Source organism: Nerophis ophidion, linkage group LG10 (genome assembly GCF_033978795.1).
Source record: "Nerophis ophidion isolate RoL-2023_Sa linkage group LG10, RoL_Noph_v1.0, whole genome shotgun sequence".
Classification (NCBI taxonomy): domain Eukaryota; kingdom Metazoa; phylum Chordata; class Actinopteri; order Syngnathiformes; family Syngnathidae; genus Nerophis; species Nerophis ophidion.
The window spans coordinates 55,712,132-55,739,430 of record NC_084620.1 but is presented as its reverse complement, the minus strand read 5'-3'; the positions used below and the strand labels follow the sequence as shown (position 1 = coordinate 55,739,430).

The 27,299-nt window shown below is 41.9% G+C and overlaps 1 protein-coding gene across 4 annotated transcripts in view; it reads right to left on the bottom strand.

Moving 5' to 3' along the window:
• dgki (diacylglycerol kinase, iota) overlaps positions 1–27,299 on the bottom strand; it is a 170,442-nt gene that overhangs the window by 61,079 nt on the left and 82,064 nt on the right. For 3 of the 4 annotated variants that reach the window (XM_061914180.1, XM_061914181.1, XM_061914182.1), the window contains exons 2-8: positions 20,933–21,041; positions 7,916–8,011; positions 3,761–3,835; positions 3,619–3,675; positions 3,485–3,553; positions 3,342–3,410; positions 979–1,095 (exon numbers count right to left, since the gene is read on the bottom strand). In XM_061914180.1, the coding sequence (XP_061770164.1) occupies positions 979–1,095; positions 3,342–3,410; positions 3,485–3,553; positions 3,619–3,675; positions 3,761–3,835; positions 7,916–8,011; positions 20,933–21,041 (592 nt within the window). The remainder of the gene's footprint in view (positions 1–978; positions 1,096–3,341; positions 3,411–3,484; positions 3,554–3,618; positions 3,676–3,760; positions 3,836–7,915; positions 8,012–20,932; positions 21,042–27,299) is intronic. The other variant, XM_061914183.1, reaches the window with a different exon arrangement.

Here is a 27,299-nt window from a genome sequence, read left to right as displayed (position 1 = left end):
ATTTCACCTGCTCCTCGTTTTCTACACACACCTGGTTCTCCTTGATTTCTCCCTATATAAACCTTCCTCTTTTATTTGTTCAGTCTGGGTCCATAAATTTGCCTTCTAGCAACAGTATTGACTGACTTCATGTAAGTCAATTCACGCTAAACCTTTGTTTTATTCCAGCTCTCATGCTGATGAATTGTTTTTCCTTTTTTTTTTGTGCCTTTGTGCCAGTCTTAGTTTTTATGTTTTCTATTCCTAGCTTTTATGCTAGCGCCCTTGGTTTATTTTGTCGGTTAGCTCCGGTATTTTTGTTCGTAGCCTGCTTTTGTTAAGTTTAATAAATCATTTAAACTTACTATTGCTGTGTTCTTGTCGACGCATCCACGGAGGGACAAACCCCGGCATTACTTTGCCAATCAGTCATTACATAAACAACTTCAACCTACACCCTTTCGGCTCAATCATTGCTCAAATGAGTGTTTTTTTTTTCTTTTCTTGTTGTTGTTCTTTGTTTTATGTGAAGATTGCCGAAATAAAATACATTGATTGATTGATTGATAACACTGTTACAAATATGTGTGAACCCACACCAAACAGGAATGACAAACCCATTTCGGGAGAACATCCGCACTGTAACACAACAGAACAAATACCCAGAAACCCCTTGCAGCACTAACTCTTCCGGGACGCTACAATATACAACCTTGCCCCACCTCAACCTCCTCATGCTCTCTCAGGGAGAGCATGTCCCAAATTCCAAGCTGCTGTTTTGAGGCATGTCATAACTTGAGTTGATTTATTTTGGAAAACCTTGTTACATTGTTTAATGCATCACAACAAAATGAGGCATCATAATAATGTGTTCATTCCACCACTGTATATGTCAGTATCGGTAATTAAGAGTCGGACAATATCGGATATTGGCAAAAGAAGCCATTATCAGACATCTCTGGAGAAAACCCTTGGTGATGCTATGTTTGGCGTGTGCACCTGCGGTTTCCTGACTTTGATGATCCATGACGGCGGCACGATGACGCCGGCGTGCGCCCCGAGCGGACACGGCTCCTCGATCTGGTGCAGCATGAAACACGTCACCTTGTTGTGGAACTGCAACACCACAAAATACTCATTTCTGACACAATTAAGAAGAAGACACTGCAAAAACTGAAATCTAAGTCTGAGGAAATATCTCAAATAAGGCTGATATTTGCTTATTTTCTGTCTGATAAGATCATTCTTCTCACTAAGCAGATTTTATGTTAGAATGTTTTACTTGTTTTACGGGTTTTGCTCCTAAATGATCACAGTAAGATATTACTGCTTGTTGTTGAGATTTAATGACCTATATTGAGCAAAACATGCTTGAAACTAGAATATCAAGTGTTGCAAAGCTGTGTCATCAACGCTCAAGTATAAAACTACTTTTTTAAAGGAATAATTTCTTATTTCAAGCATGAAGACAAATGCGTTTTATTTTCAATCAAACAATAGAACATACAAACCCCGTTTCATATGAGTTGGGAAATTGTGTTAAATGTAAATATAAGCAAAATACAATGATTTGCAAATCCTTTTCAACCCATATTCAGTTGAATATGCTACAAAGACAACATATTTGATGTTCAAATAATCATTAACTTTAGAATTTGATGCCAGCAACACGTGCCAAGAAAGTTGGGAAAGGTGGCAATAAATACTGATAAAGTTGAGGAATGCTCATCAAACACTTATGTGGAACATCCCACAGGTGTGCGGGCTAATTGGGAACAGGTGGGTGCCATGATTGGGTATAAAAACAGATTCCCAAAAAACGCTCAGTCTTTCACAAGAAAGAATGGGGCGAAGTACACCCCTTTGTCCACAACTGCGTGAGCAAATAGTCAAACAGTTTAAGAACAACGTTTCTCAAAGTGCAATTGCAAGAAATTTAGGGATTTCAACATCTACGCTCCATAATATCATCAAAAGGTTCAGAGAATCTGGAGAAATCACTCCACGTAACCAACATTGAATGACCGTGACCTTCGATCTCTCAGACGGCGCTGTATCAAAAACCCATATCCATCTCTAAAGGATATCACCACATGGGCTCAGGAACACTTCAGAAAACCTCTGTCACTAATAACAGTTCGTCGCTACATCTGTAAGTGCAAGTTAAAGCTCTGCTATGCAAAGCAAAAGCCATTTATCAACAACATCCAGAAACGCCGCCGGCTTCTATGGGCCCAAGATCATCTAAGATGGACTGATGCAAAGTGGAAAGGTGTTCTGTGGTCTGATGAGTCCACATTTCAAATAGTGTTTGGAAATATTCAACATGGTGTCATCCGGACAAAAGGGGAAGCGAACCATCCAGACTGTTATCGACGCAAAGTTGAAAAGCCAGCATGTGTGATGGTGTGGGGGTGCATTAGTGCCCAAGGCATGGGTAACATACACATCTGTGAAGGCACCATTAATGCTGAAAGGTACATACTGGTTTTGGAGCAACATATGCTGCCATCTAAGCGCCGTCTTTTTCATGGACGCCTCTGCTTATTTCAGCAAGGCGATGCCAAGCCACGTGTTACAACAGCGTGGCTTCATAGAAAAAAAGTGCGGGTACTTTCCTGGCCCGCCTGCAGTCCAGACCTGTCTCCCACGGAAAATGTGTGGCGCATTATGAAACGTAAAATACGACAGCGGAGACCCCGGACTGTTGAACGACTGAAACTCTACACAAAACAAGAATGGGAAAGAATTCCACTTTCAAAGCTTCAACAATTATTTTTCTCAGTTCCCAAACGTTTATTGAGTGTTGTTAAAAGAAAATGTGATGTAACACCGTGGTGAACATGCCCTTTCCCAACTACTTTGGCACGTGTTGCAGCCATGAAATTCTTAGTTAATTATTATTTGCAAAAAAGAAAATAAAGTTTGAGTTTGAACATCAAATATGTTGTATTTGTGGCATATTCAACTGAATATGGGTTGAAAAGGATTTGCAAATCATTGTATTTTGTTTATATTTACATCTAACACAAATTCCCAACTCAAATAGAAACGGGTTTTGTACTTCATTTAAGAATATTTCTCAACATATTGAGCAAAAAGGTCTCTTTTTTGTTTTTCTACCAAGAAAAGTGCACTTGTTATTAGTGAGAATATACTTATTTTAATCTATTTTGGGGTTCATTGAGGTTAGGTCATTTGACTTGTTTTGGAAAGTCTTGCCAAGCCAAATGTTTTTGTTCTATTGGCAGATTTGCTTGGTTCAAGTAAAATAAAATACCCCTCAGTTTTGTATTTATGTATTGTTTTTTAACACTGACTTTTTGCAGTGCAGACACAGTTGTGTAGCGTGTGCGACTTACAGCTTGTTTGCACCAAGAACAGCTGATAGCGACGATTTCTTTACTGTGGAAAAACTTCTGCTGGAAACTCTGGGCGGGAAAAGACGAAGAAATGCGTGAAGAGCACAATGCGAGTATCAACGTTGGCCTTTTTGTGTACTAACCTTTCCACACTGTTTGCACTTGCCCTCCTGCCTCCTCCTGTGCACCCAGTGATGTCTCAACACGTTCTGCTGCAGGGGGGGGAAGACACTTTTTTTGTTCCGCCTCTTCACGTTCTCTAAGGTGCAGGACTTACATCTCTGAGGCAACGTGATCCTCCCTCTCGGAAAGTTGGCTTGCACCTGAAGTTGATCTACGGTAAATACAGAAGAAGAAAAAAAAAAAAAAGCATGAATTTTGATTTTGTCACGCCGCGTCTTGTCGTGTTTTGGTGACACCTTCTCCAGCTGTTCCATGCAGCCCGTGTGAACCACAATCTTGCAGGCGGCACACTTCTTCCTGGGGGCCGACTTCTGCGAGGAGAAACAGACGGGGGAAAAAAACAACTCTTCAGCATCTACATGCTGCCGCTAGGTGACATCATACGCAAATACGGTGTTAGCTTTCACTGTTATGCTGATGACACCCACCTCTACATGCCCCTAAAGCTGACCAACACGCCGGACTGTAGTCAGTTGGAAGCGTGTTTTAATGAAATTAAACAATGGATGTCCGCTAATTTTTTGCAACTTAACGCCAAAAAAACGGAAATGTTGATTATCGGTCCTGCTAGACGCCGACCTCTATTTAATAATATAACTTTAACATTTGACAACCAAATAATAAAACAAGGTGACTCGGTAAAAAATCTGGGTATTATCTTCGACCCAACTCTCTCCTTTGAGTCACACATTAAAAGCGTTACTAAAACGGCCTTCTTTCATCTCCGTAATATCGCTAAAATTCGCTCCATTTTGTCCACTAATGACGCTAAGATCATTATCCACGCGTTTGTTACGTCTCGCCTCGATTATTGTAACGTATTCTTTTCGGGTCTCCCCATGTCTAGCATTAAAAGATTACAGTTGGTACAAAATGCGGCTGCTAAACTTTTGAAAAGAACAAGAAAGTTTGATCACATTACGCCTGTACTGTATATACCTTGATATACATATATACATACATATATACCTATACTGTATATACCTTTATATACATATATACATACATATATACCTATACTGTATATACCTTTATATACATATATACATACATATATACCTATACTGTATATACCTTTATATACATATATACATACATATATACCTATACTGGCTCACCTACACTGGCTTCCTGTGCACTTAAGATGTGACTTTAAGGTTTTACTACTTACGTATAAAATACTACACGGTCTAGCTCCATCCTATCTTGCCGATTGTATTGTACCATATGTCCCGGCAAGAAATCTGCGTACAAAAGACTCCGGCTTATAGTGATTCCTAGAGTTTTAAGTCTCACCTTAAAACTCATCTGTATACTTTAGCCTTTAAATAGACCTCCTTTTTAGACCAGTTGATCTGCCGCTTCTTTCCTTTTTTCTCCTATGTCCCCCCCCTCCCTTGTGGAGGAGGTCCGGTCCGATGACCATGGATGAAGTACTGGCTGTCCAGAGTCGAGACCCAGGATGGACCACTCGTCGGGACCCAGGATGGACCGCTCGCCTGTGTATGGGTTGGGGACATCTCTGCGCTGCTGATCCGCCTCCGCTTGGGATGGTTTCCTGTGGACGGGACTCTCGCTGCTGTCTTGGATCCGCTTTGAACTGAACTCTCGCGGCTGTGTTGGAGCCACTATGGATTGAACTTTCACAGTATCATGTTAGACCCGCTCGACATCCATTGCTTTCGGTCCCCTAGAGGGGGGGGGGGGTTGCCCACTTCTTAGGTCCTCTCCAAGGTTTCTCATAGTCAGCATTGTCACTGGCGTCCCACTGGATGGGAATTCTCCCTGCCCACTGGGTGTGAGTTTTCCTTGCCCTTTTGTGGGTTCTTCCGAGGATTTGTGCAGTCCTTTGAGACATTTGTGATTTGGGGCTATATAAATAAACATTGATTGATTGAACGTTTGACGATAAATTAAAGCTCAAATGAAAGTACTAGGATTTGTGTTGGAAAATCATTGGAGGTATGAGATAACGAGCACGAATGGCCACCATGAAGACGTTAAAACAAACCAAAAGCAGTGAAGTTGTCACGTTGTGTAAATAGTAAATAAAAAGAGAATACAATGAATTGCAAATCCTTTTCAACTTATATTCAATTAAATAGACTGCAAAGACAAGATATTTCATGTTCACACTGAGAAACTTTGTTATTTCTTGCAAATATTTGGAATTTGATGCCTGAAACGTAAGCTGGCACAAGTGTCCCAGTGGGGTGAGTTTTTCCTTGCCCTTATATGAGCTCTACCGAGGATGTCGTTGTGGCTTGTGCAGCCCTTTGAGACATTTGTGATTTAGGGCTATATAAATAAACATTGATTGATTGAAACATTGAAAAAGGCCAAAGAGACTCCTGTCAGCATTAAAGGCCTACTGAAATGAGACATTCTTATTTAAACGTTGATAGCAGGTCCATTCTATGTGTCATACTTGATCATTTTGCCATATTGCCATATTTTTGCTGAAAGGATTTAGTAGAGAACATCCACCATAAAGTTCGCAACTTTTGGTGGCTAATAAAAAAGCCTTGCCTGTACATGAAGTAGCAGGCGATGTGCGCGTGACGTCACGGGTTGTGGAGCTCCTCACATCTGAACATTGTTTACAATCATGGCCACCAGCAGCGAGAGCGATTCGGACCGAGAAAGCGACAATTTCCCCATTAATTTTAGCGAGGATGAAAGATTCGTGGATGAGGAAAGTGAGAGTGAAGCACTTGAAAAAAAAAAAAAAAAAACTAGACGGCAGAACGATTCAGATGTTATTAGACACATTTACTAAGATAATTCTGGAAAATCCCTTATCTGCTTATTGTGTTACTAGTGTTTCAGTGAGATTATATGGTCGTACCTGTGCAACCTGAAAGTCGGAGGGGTGTGGTGACCGCCAGTGTCTCCGAGGGAAGCCACGTTTCTCGATGAGGCGAAGGCAGCCGGTTGGGTCGGGCTAAAATTTCTTTTTTTTCGCTCCAACAACGGTGGAAGTATCCTACGTTCGGGGGCGGCCGGTGGGAGGAGGTAAGAGAGTCGCAGCTGCTTTTTTGACAGGTGCAGGAGGAACGACGCAAGCTCTCCGCTCACGTCTACGGTAAGAGCCGACTTATTACCACCATTTTCTCACCGAAACCTGCCGTTTGACATGTGGTAGGGAACCATGTTCGCTTGACCGCTCTGTTCCATAGTAAAGCTTCACCGTCATCTTTCGGGAATGTAAACAAGGAAACACCGGCTGTGTTTGTGTTGCTAAAGGCGGCCGCAATACACCGCTTCCCACCTACATCTTTCTTCTTTGACGTCTCCATTATTCATTGAACAAATTGCAAAAGATTCAGCAACTCAGATGTCCATAATAATGTAGAATTATGCAATTATGTTTCAGTGAGATTATATGGTCGTACCTGTGCAACCTGAAAGTCGGAGGGGTGTGGTGACCGGCAGTGTCTCCAAGGGAAGCCACGTTTCTCGACGAGGCGAAGGCAGCCGTTTGGGTCGGGCTGAAATTTATTTTTTTCCCTCCAACAACGGTGGAAACATCCTACGTTCGGGGGCGGCCGGTGTGAGGAGGCAAGAGAGTTGCAGCTGCTTTTTTGACCGGTGCAGGAGGAACGACGCAAGCTCTCCGCTCACGTCTACGGTAAGAGCCGACTTATTACCACCATTTTCTCACCGAAACCTGCCGGTTGACATGTGGTAGGGAACCATGTTCGCTTGACCGCTCTGTTCCATAGTAAAGCTTCACCGTCATCTCTCGGGAATGTAAACAAGGAAACACCGGCTGTGTTTGTGTTACACCGCTTCCCACCTACATCTTTCTTCTTTGACGTCTCCATTATTCATTGAACAAATTGCAAAAGATTCAGCAACACAGATGTCCCTAATAATGTGGAATTATGCGATGAATAGAGACGACTTATAGCTGTGAACGGTGCTGGACCAAAATGTCCTCTACAATGCGTGACGTCACGCGCACGCCTCATCATACCGCGACGTTTTAGCATGATACTTCCGCGCGAAATTTAAAATTACACTTTAGTAAACTTGCATGTGTTGCAATGTTAATATTTCATCATTGATATACAAACTATCAGACTGCGTGGTCGGTAGTAGTTGCTTTCAGTAGGCCTTGAAAAAGTCAAACATTTTACATTTTGAAACAAAAAACGATCATTTCCGATATCACATTTCAAAGCATTTATCGGCCGATAATATCGGACATCTCTAGTCCTATCGTCCACATTCCTTTGTCCTTTGTGAATCTTGGAGAACATGCGTGCGAATCTCAAAGGTGACACTCCAACACCAGGTTGCGGCGTCCAATCGAGTGGCGACGGAATACGAATGAAGGACAAAAGCGAGGGAGCATGGACCCTGTGGGGCGGGCGTGCACGACTCACCGCCGCCTTCAGGAGGCAGGCGTCCTCTCCCAGGTAGCACAGCTCCCCCGAGCAGCTGGTCTCCATCCACAGGTGATCCCCGTTTAGCGCGTTCTCCTGCAGGGGAGAGCAGCAGGTCAGATGAGGATGAGGATGAGGATGAGGATGATGATATCATCCCCCCGCCGCTGGTGGTCAATAAGTGAGTCAAGCACGTAATCGCTGCCGGCAGGTAGGAGAGCACTTTCCACACAGCGTGTGGGTTCAGACACGCGTGCAAACACGGAGGCATGCAGCATCCCTGATGTTTGGTTAATGAGCGACGGGGTACATTGATTGCATTGTCGTGCGGAGCGCTAAAGGCCAGCGCTGACGTGGAGGAAGCGTCCCTGCAGTCGGAGCCGCGGGGGAGCGTCACACATGACTTTTGTCTACTTAATCTTCCGATAAACCAATCAGGCTGTTGTTTGCTGCGCATCGTCGACGCACTGCTAGGGCTGGGCGATACGGCCTTTTTTTCATATCTCCGTTGTGGCTTGTGCAGCGCTTTGAGATACTTGTGATTTGGGGCTATGCATATATAAACATTGATTGATTGATTGATTGAAGTTAAAACTCTACTATACAAAGCGAAAGCCATTTTATCAACAACACCCAGAAACGCCGCCGGCCTCGCAGGGCCCGAGCTCATCTAAAACGGACTGATGCAACGTGGAAAAGTGTTCAATGGTGGAGCAAAGCGAGACCAGCTTGCTAGTAAATAAATACAATTTAAAAAAATAGAGGCAGCTCACTGGTAAGTGCTGCTATTTGAGCTATTTTTAGAACAGGCCAGTGGGCGACTCATCTGGTCCTTACGGGCGACCTGGTGCCCGCGGGCACTGCGTTGGTGACCCCTGGTCTACATTAAAACATTCTTCTTCATACTCCATTAACATATGCTCATGTTAAAGGTTCATGCAGAGAGGGAAATCATAACTAAACCTGAATTTATGAAACAGTTATCAAGCAGTGGCACAAACATTCATGTTATTTCCAAAACAGAAAGTGCAAGATTGTAAGATACATTTTAAAACAAGCTTTGAGTGCACTTTTGTGCATGATGTCACTAAGATGACATATCAAAACAACACAAAATCAAAGTGAATTTTTTGTACGGAATGCCGCCACAAGAGTTTAAAACAAATAAAGTGCACTTTTGTGCATGATGTCACACAAGATATTTTAATAAGTGTCAAATAAAAATGAGCTGCATAATAGGAAATCAAATAGTGTATGTCCTTCACTATGTGGTAGGTTCCTGCGGACGTTATTTCCTTTTATTGTTGACTATTTTTTTCATACGGTGTTGATGCGGAAATGTTTGCCTCGGCATTTTGTTGGCGTGGCACCGAACGGAGATGTTGACATGAAGAGTTTCAAGCACTCTTCATTCTCTAGCAGATGACTTTTCAAATGATGCTACATATTAGCAGTAATGCTACTTTTTGTAGCAACGCTTTTGCCCCACACTTGAAAAATGAAAGTTGTCTGCTCGACATATTACCGCTTGAAGCCAAACCACCGCCAGACGATGGACCCCCTGCTGTTTTTCTTGGGAATTAATTCTTCCTTCATTTGTTACCAGATCCGCACCTTCTTTCTCTGGCATTACCACTCGCATGGCTCCGCTAGCATCACAGCTAACCTCACCCAAGCTGCTACCTCTCTGTTGGGCGAGGGCGTATACGTATGTGACGTATGAGGTGACAGTAAGTAAGAAGGTGCGCTTGCTGTCTGTGAGAAGGAGACACAAGAAGGAGTGGGAAGAGCCTGTAGTGTAATGCCCGCAGCTAAAAACAACTGCGTGAGAACATAAACTCCAATAGTTTAGCTCGGTTGGTAGAGCGGCCGTGCCAGCAACTTGAGGGTTGCAGGTTCGATTCCCGCTTCCGCCATCCTAGTAACTGCCGTTGTGTCCTTGGGCAAGACACTTTACCCACCTGCTCCCAGTGCCACCCACACTGGTTTAAATGTAACTTAGATATTGGGTTTCACTATGTAAAGCGCTTTGAGTCACTAGAGAAAAGCGCTATATAAATATAATTCACTTCACTTCACTTCAATATCACCATATAGTCATTTTCTATATCGCACAGAGACGAACCTGCGATATATCCAGTATATCGATATATTGCCCAGCCCTAACATACATACACACACACACATATACATACATACATACATATATACACACATATACAGTACATACATTCTTGTATGTATACATATATGTATATATAAGTATATATATATATATATATATATATATATATATATATATATATATATATATATACCGTATTTCCTTGAATTGCCACAGGGTATATAGTATGCGCCTGCCTTGAATTACTGCCGGGTGAAACTCGCTTTGCAAAATAATTAGCGCATGCTTAGTATTACCGCCGGGTCAAACTCGTGACGTCACGAGTGACACTTCCCCTGTCATCATTTTCAAAATGGAGGAGGCTGATTTCAATACCGGTAATTTGAAATCGCATAAAGGGAAGAGGATTAAGAGCTTTTCAGTAGGATTTAAGGTCCAAGCTTACGTCACACTCAAATTTTTACTGCATGCCTTTGGTAAGTGCCGGAGTGAGAAAAAGTTTTAAAATAATTAGCGTATGCTTACTTTTACCGCATGCCTTTAGTAAGCGCAGGAGTGAAAAGAGGTTTTAAATTAATTAGCGCCCTGGCGGCAATTCAAGGAAATACGGTATATATATATATATATATATATATATATATATATATATATACACACACACACACACATGTATACATATATACATATACACATATATACACATGTATACATATATATCCATACATACATATCATGTATACATATATATATGTGTATATATATACACATATATACAGTTAAGCATACATTCATATACATATATATACATATATACATACATATATATATACATACATATATATATACATCCATATATATATACACACATATACATCCATATATATATACATATATGTACATCCATATATATATACATATATGTACATACATATATATACATATATATACACACATACATCAATATATATATACATATATGTACATACATATATATACATATATATATACACACATACATCCATATATATATACATATATGTACATACATATATATATATACATATGTGTACATACATATATATATATACATATATGTACATACATATATATATACATATATGTACATACATACATATATATATACACATATGTACATACATATATATATACATATATACATACATATGTATACATATATATACACATATATACACATGTATACATAAATATACATATATACATATATATATATATACATATATATATATATACATATATATATACATATATACATGTATATACATATATATACACATATATACATATATATACACATATATACATATATGTATACACATATATACATATATGTACACACATGTATATATATTTATATATACATATATATATACACATATATACATGTATATATATACATATATATACACACATATATACTTATATACATATATACTTATATACATATATATACATATATACATACACACATATATATATACATATATATATATATATATATATATACATATATATATATATATATATATATATATATATACTGTATATATATATGATAAAACAAGAACAATTTAACATTTTGTACCAACCCTAGCAGAAAAGTGGAAAGATGTTATATTTTCATCATCTTGTTAGGTTACCTGGTACAGGTATAAACCCGGGAAAGTAGTTTCACTTTCTTGCCAGTTTGACTTGCGGGTGTTACAGCCCACTTGCATCAGTGCCAAGTCGGGCACTGACCAGCCAGATTCCACAGAAGGAGGCAGCTGCTATTTTAATATCTTTGATTTTTTTTTTAAAAACAAAAAACTGTAGAAGCAATCCGGTCCGGGACAAAATTGGGATTTCAGAAACGGAAGAGAAATAAAAGAGACCAGGGAGGCGTTTGGGTGGCATCCTGACCAGATGCCCGAACCACCTCATCTGGCTCCTCTCCATGTGGAGGAGCAGCAGCTTTACTTTCAGCTCCCTCCAGATGACAGAGCTTCTCACCCTATCTCTAAGGGAGAGACCCAAACTCTTTTCAGCCGCTTGTACCCGTGATTTTGTCCTTTCGGTCATGACCCAAAGCTCATGACCATAAGTGAGGATGGGAACGGAGATCGACCGATAAATTGAGAGCTTTGCCTTCCGGCTCAGCTCCTTCTTCACCACAACGGATCGATACAGCGTCCGCATTACTGAAGACGCCGCACCGATCCGCCTGTGGACCTCACCATCCACTCTTCCCTCACTCGTGAACAAGACTCTGAGGTACTTGAACTCCTCCACTCCCAAACCCAGAGATCACACTCCACCCTTTTCCAGGCGAGAACCATGGACTCGGACTTGGCGGTGCTGGTTCTCGGCTGCGAACCGATCCAGTGAGAGCTGAAGATCCTGGCTAGTTGAAGCCATCAGGACCACATCATCTGCAAAAAGTATACACCTAATCCTGCAGCCAACAAACCGGATCCCCTTAACGCCTTGACTGCGCCTAGAAATTCTGTCCATAAAAGTTATGAACAGAATGGGTGACAAAGGGCAGCCTTGGCGGAGTCCAACCCTCACTGGAAACAGATCCGACTTACTACAGGCTATGTGGACCAAGCTCTGACACTGATCATACAGGGACCGGACCGCCACAATCCGAGAGTCCGATACCCCATACTCTCTGAGCACTCACCACAGGACTTCCCGAGGGACGTTATCAGGCTCGCAACTGACAGTTTGCGTGTTTTAGTTTTTCCTCTGTGTGTGTTTAGTATTTCCTGTTTTTAGCTTCTTGTTTGTTTCCGTGTGTGCTGTTTTCCCCTCAGCTGCGGCTGATTGGCACCTGGCCACACCTGGTGTCAATCAGCCCACTCCTATTTTACCTGCTTTGTTCCTCCAGTCAGTGCTGGATTATTGATTTGTCGATGTCCCTTCTTGTCGCTCTTGTCATATATTATCGCTCCTGTCGTGTCGTACCTTGTCGTGTCTTTGCAGCGTAGCGGTAAGCTATATTCGTTTGATGTTTGTAGCTTACTGTTTTTTTGTTCCCTGCTTCCAGTTTGTTCTTTCATTTCACAAGTACGACTTCTGTTTCCTGCTAGATACCTGTTAGCTTCCACGCTAGGTCTTTTGTTTGTTATCCGCCCATGTGCGCGCTGTTTGTTTGAACCCTTTGTTTGTTTTTGGTCTTAGCATTTCAATTAAATCATGTTTTCCTGCAAAATGCCTCCCTCCTTCTCTGCATCTTGGAGTCAGACAACAACTAATGTTGACATACACGGTCGAATGCCTTCTCCAAGTCCACAAAGGACATGTAATCAAGAAATGACAGTGTGTAAAGGATATCACCACATGGGCTCAGGAACACTTCATAAAACCACTGCCAGTAACTACAGTTGGTGGCTAAATCTGTAAGTGCAAGTTAAAACTCTACTATGCAAAGTCAAACTGATTTATCAACAACACCCTAAAACGCCGCTGGCTTGGCTGGGCCCGAGATCATCTATGATGTAGACCTATTGGGCAAACTCCCATGCACCCTCGAGGACCCTGCCCAGAGTATAGAGCTGGTCCACAGTTCCAAGACCAGGACGAAAACCAGACTGTTCCTCCTGAATCCGAGGTTGGACTATCCGGCGTAGCCTCCTCTCCAGTACACCTGAATAGACCTTACCGGGAAGGCTGAGGACTACTGAGTTTTGTGTTTTAATGATGTCTGCTGGTGGTGTGCCTCCGCATTTTTTTCAACGCACAAAATGTGCCTCGGCTCCAAAAAGGTTGAAAAACACGGCGCGAGTCGAGAAGAGTTTAGGAATGAAAATCAAAGGCGATTCCGGGGAGTCTTTGTTCTCCTTTCACCCGTCTGCTGCGCTCTTAATGTAAACACTTCCTCTTCTGAAGATCCATCTGTGCTGCGACTGTTTGCTGCAGTCTGACAAAAATAGAAGCGTGCCTTTGTGACGTTAAAGCCACTGTAAATAAGTCAGTTCATCTGATTACTGCTGCCAAAAAAGGCACCGGGGAGGGAGAAGACATTGTCTTTACGGCTGACAGAGACTTTGGACTGCAAACAAGGAATATTTTTTTTTATTTAAAAGGACGCAATACATTTGTTGAATGAAATAAACCAACCTTCAGGCTGTTAAGGATCCACTATGGACTGGACTCTCACTATTATGTTAGATCCACTATGGACTGGACTCTTACACTTTTATGTTAGATCCAGTTTGGACTGGACTCTCACTATTATGTTAAATCCACTATGGACTGGACTCTCCCCATTATGTTAGATCCACTGAGGACTGGACTTTCACTATTATGTTAAATCCACTATGGACTCGACTCTCACTATTATGTTAGATCCACTATGGACTGGACTCTCACTATTATGTTAGATCCACTATGGACTGGACTCTCACTATTATGTTAGATCCACTATGGACTGGACTCTCACTATTATGTTAGAGCCTCTATGGTCTGGACTCTCACACTATTATGTTAGATCCACTATGGACTGGACTCTCACTATTATGTTAGATCCACTATGGACTGGACTCTCACTAGTATATTAGATCCACTATGGACTGGACTCTCACTATTATGTTAGATCCACTATAGACTGGACTTTCACAATATTATGTTAGATCTACTATGGACTGGACTCTCACTATTATGTTAGATCCACTATGGACTGGACTCTCACTATTATGTTAGATCCACTATGGACTGGACTCTCATGTTGGATCCACTATGGACTGGACTCCCACTCCTATGTTAGACCCACAATGGACTGGACTCTCACTATTATGTTAGATCGACAATGGACTGGACTATCACTATTATGTTAGATCCACTATGGACTGGACTATCACTATTACGTTAGATCCACTATGGACTGGACGCTCACTATTACGTTAGATCCACTATGGACTGGACTCTCACTGTTATGTTAGATCCACTATAGACTGGACTTTTACAATATTAAGTTAGATCTACTATGGACTGGACTTTCACTATTATGTTGAATCCACTATGGACTGGACTTTCACTATTATGTTAGATCCACTATGGACTGGACTCTCACTATTATGTTAGAGCCACTATGGACTGGACTCTCACTATCATATTAGATCCACTATGGACTGGACTCTCACTTTTATGTTAGATCCACTATGGACTGGACTCTCACTATTATGTTGGATCCACTATGGACTGGACTATCACTATTATGTTAGATCCACTATGGACTGGACGGTCACTATTACATTAGATCCACTATGGAATGGACTCTCACTATTACGTTAGATCCACTATGGACTGGACTCTCACTATTATGTTAGATCCACTATAGACTGGACTTTTACAATACTATGTTAGATCTACTATGGACTCGACACTCACTATTATGTTAGATCCACTATGGACTGGACTCTCACTATTATGTTAGATTCACTATGGACTGGACTCTCATGTTGGATCCACTATGGACTGGATTCCCACTCCTATGTTAGACCCACAATGGACTGGACTCTCACTATTATGTTAGATCCACTATGGACTGGACTATCACTATTATGTTAGATCCACTATGGACTGGACGGTCACTATTACGTTAGATCCACTATGGACTGGACTCTCACTATTACGTTAGATCCACTATGGACTGGACTCTCACTATTATTTTAGATCCACTATAGCTTGGACTTTCACAATATTATGTTAGATCTACTATGTACTGGACTTTCACTATTATGTTAGATCCACTATGGACTGGACTCTCACTATTATGTTAGAGCCACTATGGACTGGACTCTCACTATTATGTTAGATCCACTGTGGACTGGACTCTCACTATTATGTTAGATCCACTATGGACTGGACTCTCACTATTATGTTAGATCCACTGTGGACTGGACTCTATATATACAGTATAAAAATATATAGATATAGTATATAACACTTCTAGCACCAAACCCCGCCCACCTCAACCTACGCACGGAGGAGTGGGTGGGAGGGTAGGGGGGGTGTATAATGGAGCCCGCAACAGTTAGGGATGCATGGGATTCTGGGTATTTATATTGCGTTTTAAATGTGTTACAGTGCGGATGTTCTCCCGAAATGTGTTTGTCATTCTTGTTTGGTGTGGGTTCACAGCGTGGTGCATATTAGTAAGAGTGCTAAAGTAGTTTATATCACAACCCTCAGTGTAACCTAAATGGCTGTTGAACAAGTATGCCTTGCAGTCGCTTCTGCGTTGAGTCAGCAGCCGCACACCAAATGAGGCCGGCCGGCACTCAGATGGCACAGTCTTAAAGCGGACGCTACGACACGGTCGAGAAAACGTTTAAGGCATCTCCACCACGGCCTCAATATTGTTGACTGGGTGAAAATCAGAGAATGTTGACCTGGGGAGATTTCTGGGAGAGGCAATGAAATTTGGAAAACCTCCCGGTAAAATGGGGGGGGGGGGGGGGGGGGCAAGTATGCACCTTAGCCACATCAGAGTAAACCAAGAGCCGCGGGTTAGAGACCCCTGATCTACAGAGATACAAATAATTGCTATTGCAACATCCAGTAGACACAAGTACAAACCCCGTTTCCATATGAGTTGGGAAATCGTGTTAGATGTAAATATAAACAGAATACAATGATTTGGAAATTATTTTCAACCCATATTCAGTTGAATATGCTACAAAGACAACATATTTGATGTTCAAACTCATAAAAAATTTTTTTTTTTCCAAATATTCATTAACTTTAGAATTTGATGCCAGCAACACGTGACAAAGAAGTTGGGAAAGGTGGCAATAAATACTGATAAAGTTGAGGAATGCTCATCAAACACTTATTTGGAACATCCCACAGGTGTGCAGGCTAATTGGGAACAGGTGGGTGCCATGATTGGGTATAAAAGCAGCTTCCATGAAATGCTAAGTCATTCACGAACAAGGATGGGGTGAGGGTCACCACTTTGTAAACAAATTGTCGAACAGTTTTAGAACAACATTTCTCAACGAGCTATTGCAAGGAATTTAGGAATTTTACCATCTACGGTCCGTAAAATCATCAAAAGGTTCAGAGAATCTGGAGAAATCACTGCACGTAAGCGATGATATTACGGACCTTTGATCCCTCAGGCCGTACTGCATCAAAAACTGACATCAGTGTGTAAAGGATATCACCACATGGGCTCAGGAACACTTCATAAAACCACTGCCAGTAACTACAGTTGGTGGCTATATCTGTAGGAGCAAGTTAAAACTCTACTATGCAATGCCAAACTCATTTATCAACAACACCATAAAACGCCGCTGGCTTGGTTGGGCCCCGAGATCATCTAAGATGGACTGATGCAAAGTGGAAAAGTGTTCTGTCGTCTGACGAGACTACATTTCAAATTATATTTGGAAACAGAGGACGTGGTGTCCTTTAGAATAAAGAGGAAAATAACCATTCGGATTGTTATAGGCCAGGGGTCGGGAACCTTTTTGGCTGAGAGAGCCATAGAAGCCAAATATTTTAAAATGTATTTCCGTGAGAGCCATATCATGTTTTTTAAACATTGAATACAACCAAATGTGTGCATTTTTATGTAAAACAGGTGCGGTAGAACAATCTTTTTCAAACACTGTGCCGTGAGATACAGTCTGGTGTGCCGTGGGAGATTATCTAATTTCACCTATATGGGTTAAAAAATATTTTTTGCAAACCAGTAATTACAGTCTGAAAATGATGTGGTTGGTGCTGTCTAGAGCTAATTGCTTTGTAGATGTCGGAAACAGCGGGAGGCAGGGTGCAGGTAAAAAAAAGAAAGTTGTCTAGTGCTTAAAACATAAATAAACAAAAGGTTAATTCCCCTAAGAAAAGGCATTAAAGCTTAGGGAAGGCCATGCAGAGCAAAACTAAAAATGAACTGGCTACAAAGTAAGCAAAAAAAAACAGAATGCTGGACGACAGCAAAGACTTATTGTGGAGCAAAGATAATGTACATCCGAACATGACATGACAATCGACAACGTCCCCACAAAGAAGGATAAAAACGACTGAAATATTCTTGATTGCTAAAACAAAGTAGATGCGGGAAGTAGCACTCAAAGGAAGACATGAAACTGCTACAGGAAAATACGAAAAAAAAGAGAAAAAGCCACCAAAATAGGAGCACAAGACAAGAACTAAAACACTACACACAGGAAAACAGCAAACAACTCAAAATAAGTACATCTACTTTGAGACAAGAGCTATAGTCATGCATGCTTGGTTATGCTTTAAAGTCATATCCAACAATTATGACAACGACTTTTTACTGTCAACTGAGTTTCGTTTTTAATACATTTCTGCTGGTGGAGTGCCTCCGGATTTTTTAAGAGCAAAAAATGTGCCTTGGCTCAAAAAAGGTTGAAAAACACTGCTGTAGAAAACGGATGGAGGGATAAAAATGCATGATAATTTTTTTACATTTTTAACGTTATTTTTAACACTGATTACCAGTGGAATTATTCATTACTTATTGTGTTAAGCAATGTAAGATAAGATTAATCTGAGAGCCAGCTGCAGTCATCAAAAGAGCCACATCTGGCTCTAGAGCCATAGGTTCCCTACCCCTGTTCTAGGCGCAAAGTTGAAAAGCCAGCCTCTGTGATGGTATGGGGGTGTGTTAGTGCCCAAGGCATGGGTAACTCACACATCTGTGAAGGCACCATTAATGCTGAAAGGTCCATACAGGTTTTGGAGCAACATATGTTGCCATCCAAACAACGTTACCATGGACGCCCCTGCTTATTTCAGCAAGACAATGCCAACCCACGTGTTACAACAGCGTGGTTTCATAGTAAAAGAGTGTGGGTACTTTCCTGGCCCGCCTGCAGTCCAGACCTCTCACATCGAAAATGTGTGGCTTATTATGAAGCGTAAAATACGACAGCGGAGACCCCGGACTGTTGAACGACTGGAGCTCTACATCAGGGGTAGGGAACCTATGGTTCTAGAGCCAGATGTGACTCTTTTGATGACTGCATCTGGCTCTCTGATAAATCTGAACTGGCGTTGCTTAACACGATAAGTAACGAATAATTCCACTTGTAATTACAGTGTTAAAAATAATGTTCAAAATATTTTTAATCCGTCCATCCTTTTTGCTACCGCACCTGTTCAAGAAGTTGCGTCAATGGTAAGAAGTTATTTATTTATTATTGGTTAGTGTGGGGCTTGCCCTCCTGGGGGTTCTTCAGACCACCAAGCACTGACATGAGAGCCTGTTTCAGGGTTTAAATATTGTTTTATTTTTCAAAAAATATCTCAGTTGTTTTCCGGCAATTGTATTTCCGGCCCCAAACCCATCTCTTCTCCTGGCTGCTGCTTATAACAGAGCGACAGGTGATTAGATAACAAGGCCCAGGTGGGCCATCTACGCACCTGTTGCTGCAGGCCCGCAGGCTACGCCCCCTCCACAGTTAGCTTCAGAATAACAATGTTATTACAAAGAATAAGAGACTTATTATACTCTAGAAGTGTTGGTTTTACTTAAAAATGCACGTGTTTAGTGGTGTTCAGTGTTAAAAAAAAATATTATATGGCTCTTACGGAAATATATTTCAAAATATTTGGCTTTCTGGCTCTCTCAGCCAAAAAGGTTCCTGACCCCTGCTCTACATAAAGCAAGAATGGGAAAGAATTCTGTAGTGGAAATTTTCTTAAAGACGATCCTTTAGTTTATTAAAGTAACAAACAAATAATAACAAGCTTTGCAAAGCGAGACCAAACCAGAACGACACATACGTTCGTTCCAGCTTGTTCTAACTCCTTTAGAATTTGACATGACAATTACACATTCTCAGAAGTCGCACCCTCCATGCTCATTTACATGCAGTACACCGGTGGAATGAATACCCAAAGTCCTGTGAAGAAGGAGAGGGTGTCGTTTGCCCAGAGGAGGGGGGTCACTCAGGAAAGGGGAACAATTTAGCTATGTCGGGGGTCAAGAATAAATGACACATATGCCCAGGTCAACTAAAGTCAACATGTTACATCAGAGACACAGGAGACAGAGCTTGATCAGATAATAGATCTCTTGCTAAGTGTCACATTCCTGAGCCCGATAAACAACTTTTGGTACCCAGTACAAAGAACATCATCTATTTAAACAAGTACAAGTGAATTTTGCTATCACAATTCCACTTTCAAAGCTTCAACAATTAGTTTCCTCAGTTCCCAAACGTTTATTGAGTGTTGTTAAAAGAAAAGGTGATGTAACACAGTGGTGAACATGCCCTTTCCCAACTACTTTGGCACGTGTTGCAGCCGTGAAATTCTAAGTTGATTATTATTTACAAAAAAAAATAAAGTTTATGAGTTTGAACATCAAGTATGTTGTCTTTGTAGTGCATTCAACTGAATATGGGTTGAAAAGGATTTGCAAAGCAATGTATTCTGTTTATGTTTACATCTAACACAATTTCCTAACTCATATGGAAACGGGGTTTGTAGAAGAGCTGTTTCTTTCATTCAAACATTTCAGGTTCATTTCTATATTTACGTTTGACACCCCTGGATTAGGGGGTACTTGAATTTAAAAAATGTTCACAGGGGGTACATCACTGAAAAAAGGTTGAGAACCACTGGTCTATATGATTGGCCAAAGAACCTGGACAGGACAAAACAATAATAATTAATTCAGTCAGACAAATATTGAAAAAAAATACATTTCTGCTTTCGGTTTCCACATGAGCATACGGCCGCCGAAAGCGAGCAAAGCTGTTCGCATGAAAATGCAAAAAATGTCATCCGGTGACTCAGCCTGTGACAAATGACGGTGCATTATGTTGCATTGTGGTGCTTTTGTGTGTGCGTTGGGAGGCTGAAATGTTTTAGTGTGCGTGTCTGACCGTCCAGTCCACGCAGGTCCTCAGCTCCTTGCTGGGCCCGTTGGAGGCGGGAGGCAGGGCGTGCTGGAGCGGGCCCAGGTGCTGCAGGCCTGAGCGGGAGATGGCCTTCCTGGAAAGCAACAGAAGACACACGCCGTGTGATGCAAGGCAACAACAAAAAAAACAAAAAAAAGAAAGCACAGTCATCCACACAGTTGCAAACACGTCCAAATCACGGCGAGAACTTGATTCCGGAATGTGCATTAATTATTCATGTTATGCCAGCACGTTTGGGCGGGTTCTGCTGGTGGAGTTTGGACCGGTAACAGCTTGCAGGAGAGACTTGCCAGCGGCACTTTGGGCCGAGACGTTCTGTCAGAAGATGACTCAGCGATCATCGCTCGGTCTGACTCGCCCTCTCTTCTCTAATTCATTTGGAGAATTCCAGCTCTGGCTTTCTGATCTCTGCTGATCAGATTGTCAGAGCAGAACACTTTTTGCAGCAGCTGCGCTGTTTTGAAGTCGCACCGTGATTAGAGATGTTCGATTAAGCCTGGGCGATACGTCGATATACTCGATATTTTGCAGGTTTGTCTGTGAGCGATATACAAACCCCGTTTCCATATGAGTTGGGAAATTGTGTTAAATGTAAATATAAACGGAATACAATGATTTGCAAATCATTTTCAACCCATATTCAGTTGAATGCACTACAAAGACAACATATTTGATGTTCAAACTCATAAACTTTATTTTTTTCTTCCCTTGCAAATAATAATTAACTTAGAATTTCATGGCAGCAACACGTGCCAAAGTAGTTGGGAAAGGGCATGTTCACCACTGTGTTACATCACCTTTTCTTTTCACAACACTCAATAAACGTTTGGGAACTGAGGAAACTAATTGTTGAAGCTTTGAAAGTGGAATTCTTTCCCATTCTTGTTTTATGTAGAGCTTCAGTCGTTCAACAGTCCGGGGTCTCCGCTGTCGCATTTTACGCTTCATAATGCGCCACACATTTTCCATGGGAGACAGGTCTGGACTGCAGGCGGGCCAGGAAAGTACCCGCACTCTTTTTTTTGCGAAGCCACGCTGTTGTAACACGTGCTGAATGCGGCTTGGCATTGTCTTGCTGAAATAAGCAGGGGCGTCCATGAAAAAGACGGCGCTTAGATGGCAGCATATGTTATTCCAAAACCAGTATGTACCTTTAAGCATTAATGGTGCCTTCACAGATGTGTAAGTTACCCATGCCTTCGGCACTAATGCACCTCCATACCATCACAGATGCTGACTTTTAAACTTTGCGTCGATAACAGTCTGGATAGTTCGCTTTCCCTTTGGTCCGGATGACACGATGTCGAATATTTCCAAAAACAATTTGAAATGTGGACTCGCCAGACCACAGAACACTTTTCCACTTTGTATCAGTCCATTTAGATGATATCAGGCCCAGAGAAGCCGGTGGCGTTTCTGGATGTTGTTGATAAATGGCTTTCGCTTTGCATAGTAGAGCTTTAACTGGCACATACAGATGTAGCGACCAACTGTATTTAGTGACAGTGGTTTTCTGGAGTGTTCCTGAGCCCATGTGTTGATATCCTTTAGAGATTGATGTGGGTTTTTGATACAGTGCCGTCTGAGGGATCGAAGGTCACGGTCATTCAATGTTGTTTTCCGGCCATGCCGCTTACGTGGAATGATTTCTCCAGATTCTCTGAACCTTTTGATGATATTATGGAGCATAGATGATGAAATCCCTAAATTTCTTGCAATTGCACTTTGAGAAACGTTGTTCTTAAACTGTTTGACTATTTGCTCACGCAGTTGTGGACAAAGGGGTGTACCTCGCCCCATCCTTTCTTGTGAAAGACTGAGCATTTTTTGGGAAGCTGTTTTTATACCCAATCATGGCACCCACCTGTTCCCAATTAGCCTGCACACCCGTGGGATGTTCCCAGTAAGTGTTTGATGAGCATTCCTCAACTTTATCAGTATCTATTGCCACCTCTCCCAACTTCTTTGTCACGTGTTGCTGGCATCAAATTCTAAAGTTAATGATTATTAACATTAAAAAATGTTTATCGGTTTGAACATCAAATATGTTCTCTTTGTAGCATATTCAACTGAATATGGCTTGAAAAGGATTTGCAAATAATTGTATTCTGTTTATATTTACATCTAACACAATTTGCTACAAAAAGTAGCATCACTGCTGATATGTAGCACCATTTGAAAAGTCACCCGCTAGAGCAGGCCTGGGCAATTATTTTGACTCAGGAGCCAAATCTAGAGAAAAAAATGTCTCTGGGGGCTGGTGTACCTTTTTTTAGGAACACTAATATAAAACCTCAAAATAATGTCAGATCGAATGCTAAAAACGTTATGACAAACCGCCTTAAAAAACAGAATGCAATTTGACATTTTTTTTTACTGAATACCACACCCAGAATGTACATGGAAACAAAGAATGTGGGATTTACAATATTAATTATGAAGGATAAAACACTGAATATTGACAAGGCTTCACGGTGGCAGAGGGGTTAGGGCGTCTGCCTCACAATACGAAGTTCCTGCAGTCCTGGGTTCAAATCCAGGCTCGGGATCTTTCTGTGTGGAGTTTGCATGTTCTCCCCGTGAATGCGTGGGTTCCCTCCGGGTACTCCGGCTTCCTCCCACTTCCAAAGACATGCACCTGGGGATAGGTTGATTGGCAACACTAAATGGTCCCTAGTGTGTGAATGTGAGTGTGAATGTTGTCTGTCTATCTGTGTTGGCCCTGCGATGAGGTGGGGACTTGTCCAGGGTGTACCCCGCCTTCCGCCCGATTGTAGCTGAGATAGGCGCCAGCGCCCCCCGCGACCCCGTAAGGGACAAGCGGTAGAAAATGGATGGATGGATGAACGTCCATCCCCTTCCCCCTCACTGCCATCCACATATTTTACAATCAAGTGAAACGCAACAAAAATGCGACAATCAGCGAAATAAGAACACAAATGGTGAAAAAAAGCAACAAAAAAGAGCTAAAATCTGATATACCGTATTTCCTTGAATTGCCGCCGGATATATAGTATGCGGCTGTCTAGAATTACTGCCAGGTCAAACTTGTTTCGCAAAATAATTAGCGAATGTTTTGGGGCGGTATAGCTCGATTGGTAGAGTGGCCGTGCCAGCAACTTGAGGGTTGCAGGTTCGATTCCCGCTTCCGCCATCCTAGTTACTGCCGTTGTGTCCTTGGGCAAGACACTTTACCCACCTGCTCCCAGTGCCACCCACACTGGTTTAAATGTAACTTAGATATTGGGTTTCACTATGTATAGCGCTTTGAGTCATTAGAGAAAAGCGCTATATAAATATAATTCACTTCACTTCACTTCGCATTACCGCCGGCTCAGGATTAACGCCGGGTCAAACTCGTTTCGCGAAATATTATTTTTATTAGCATATGCCTAGAATTTCCACCGGGTCAAACTCGAGTGACACTTCATCTGTCAACATTTTCCAAATGGAGGAGGCTGATTTCAACCATTTGAAATCACATTAAGGCAGGGGTGTCAAACTCAAATACAGAGTGGGCCAAAATTTAAAACTGAACAAAGCCGCGGGCCGAGGTTGAACAAATGAACGAACCTTTTAAAAGGGATCCCAACATTTTTTTCATTGAATATTGAACAAGCAAGGCTTATATAACTTTATAGTGACATGCAAAGTCGAGTTTCAACTTATCCATCCAGCCATCCATTTTCTACCTACCACTTGTCCCTTCTAGGGTCGCTGTAGCCTATCTCAGCTGCATTCGGGCGGAAGGCAGTGTACACCCTGGACAAGTCGCCACCTCATCACAGGGCCAACACAAATAGAGAGACAACATGCACACTCGGGCAAATTTAGTGTTTCCAATCAAGCTATCAATAATGATCATTGGCATCCATCCATCCATTTTCTACCGCTTATTCCCTTTTGGGGTCGCTGGCGCCTATCTCAGCTACAATCGGGCGGAAGGCGGGGTACACCCTGGACAAGTCGCCACCTCATCGCAGGGCCAGCACAGATAGACAGACAACATTCACGCTCACATTCACACACTAGGGCCAATTTTAGTGTTGCCAATCAACCTATCCCCAGGTGCATGTCTTTGGAATATAAAATTTAAAAAAAAATTGGAGGGGAGGTGAGGGTTGGTGGTAGCAGGGGTGTATATTATAGTATCCCGGAAGAGTTAGTGCTGCAAGGGATTCTGGGTATTACGTGTGTTACGGTGCAGTTGTTCTCCCGAAATGTGTTTGTCATTCTTGTTTGGTGTGGCTTCACAGTGTGACGCATATTTCTAGCAGTGTTAAAGTCGTTTATACGGCCACTCCCAGTGTGACCTGTATGGCTGTTGACCAAGTATGCGTTGCATTCATTCGTGTGTGTTAAAGCCGCAGATGTTATGTGGCTGGGCCGGCACATTGTTTCTATGCCGGAAAAGCGAATATGACAACAGGTTGTAGAGGACGCTAAAGGCAGTGCCTTCGGGGAACGCCCCCAATATTGTTGTCCTAGTGGAAATCGGGAAGAATTGTTTCCCCGGGAGATTTACAGGAGGGGCAGTGAAATTCGGGAGGGTTGGCAAATGGTTGTTACAGCGGCACCGCCCCTGTATAATACCGGCGGGCCAGCTCTAATCTTAATTTGATATTACCTCAAGGGCCAAATTTGGCCCACGGGCCAGAGTTTGACACCCATGCATTAAGGGAAGAAGATTAAGAGCTATTCAGTAGGATTTAAGGTCCAAGCTATTGAATATGCTAAAAAGAACAGTAAGCAGCTATGTTTTATTAATATACCGTAGCTGCGTGTGTCAAATATGAGTCATCAAATGACTCCCGCCTCCTGGTGGTAGAGGGCGCTAGTGATCCTTCTTGCGACTACTCGGCTGCAGAAGAAGTGACAACAAGCAGCGATGGTTTATTTTTTCCTCTCGCTTGCACTTTTAACATGGAGGATTACATATCTAAAATAAAACTGGACTTTCAATCGAAGCAGGAGGTAATAAAGGAAGATCTCCATCGAGACAGAGAGACTTTTAAAACTGAAGAAAGATAAGGAAGACTTCTATAAACAAGTTATCGATGCTTTTGATCAGAAGGAGCTGTGCATGGATTTCATTTATAAGGAAAAGTAAGACCATAATAACCTTTTTTTATTAAATGTGCTTTTCATGATGGCATCCTTACATCACACTCAAATTTATAAGAGCAGGCCTAAATGTACCGCATGCCTTTGGTAAACGCCGGAGTGAGAAGAGGTTTTAAATTAATCAGCGCCCCGGCGGCAATTCAAGGAATCAATCAATCAATCAATCAATCAATGTTTATTTATATAGCCCCAAATCACAAATGTCTCAAAGGACTGCACAAATCATTACGACTACAAGATCCTCGGAAGAACCCACAAAAGGGCAAGGAAAACTCACACCCAGTGGGCAGGGAGAATTCACATCCAGTGGGACGCCAGTGACAATGCTGACTATGAGAAACCTTGGAGAGGACCTCAGATGTGGGCAACCCCCCCCCCTCTAGGGGACCGAAAGCAATGGATGTCGAGCGGGTCTAACAAGGAAACATGATAGTCATTTTCCACATCGCACGGAGACAAACCCGCGATATAACGAGTGTGTCGATATATCTACCAGGTGCGCGCCTTAATTAATCAACTTTATTGCAGGCAACAAAAGGGTTTAGCGGATGACGTCATGAGGAAGTATCAAACTTCCCCCTCGTTGAAAGTTGCGGTCCGTCTAGAATTGTCAAACAGGACAAAGCGGAGTCTGTTTACACACCCTGTAACCTGATGAACACACACACACACACACACACACACACACACACACACAAACACACACACACACACACACACGGATAAAAATAGTAGTGCGTGGGTGACAAGGGCAGAAATGCAACGACGTGTGCTGACTGGACACACACAGCCTTTGTTTACAACGTGACCTCGTAGTTGAGGCCGTCTTTTTAGCAGCGGTCTTCATTTTTTTCCGAACACGAGTAGCACTCGGCTCCACGAGAGAGTGTGTGACTTTATTAATCATACATCATTTTCTTACTCTCATCACCTCTGCGTAAAATATCAATCTATCACGATCCAGTGTTTCCCGGAGGACTGCGGTCTGTTTACATAATTGGCCGTGACGCATGTGCATGTATAAAACCCCGAAGCAGTGAAGTTTTCTTGTTGTGTAAATGGTAAATAAAAATAGAATAAAGTGATTTGCAAATCCTTTGATAGTTGAATAGACTGCAAAGACAAGATACTTAATCAAACGGGTAAACTTTGTTATTTTTTTGTCAATATTAGCTATGAGGTGGCGACTTGTCCAGGGTGTACCCCG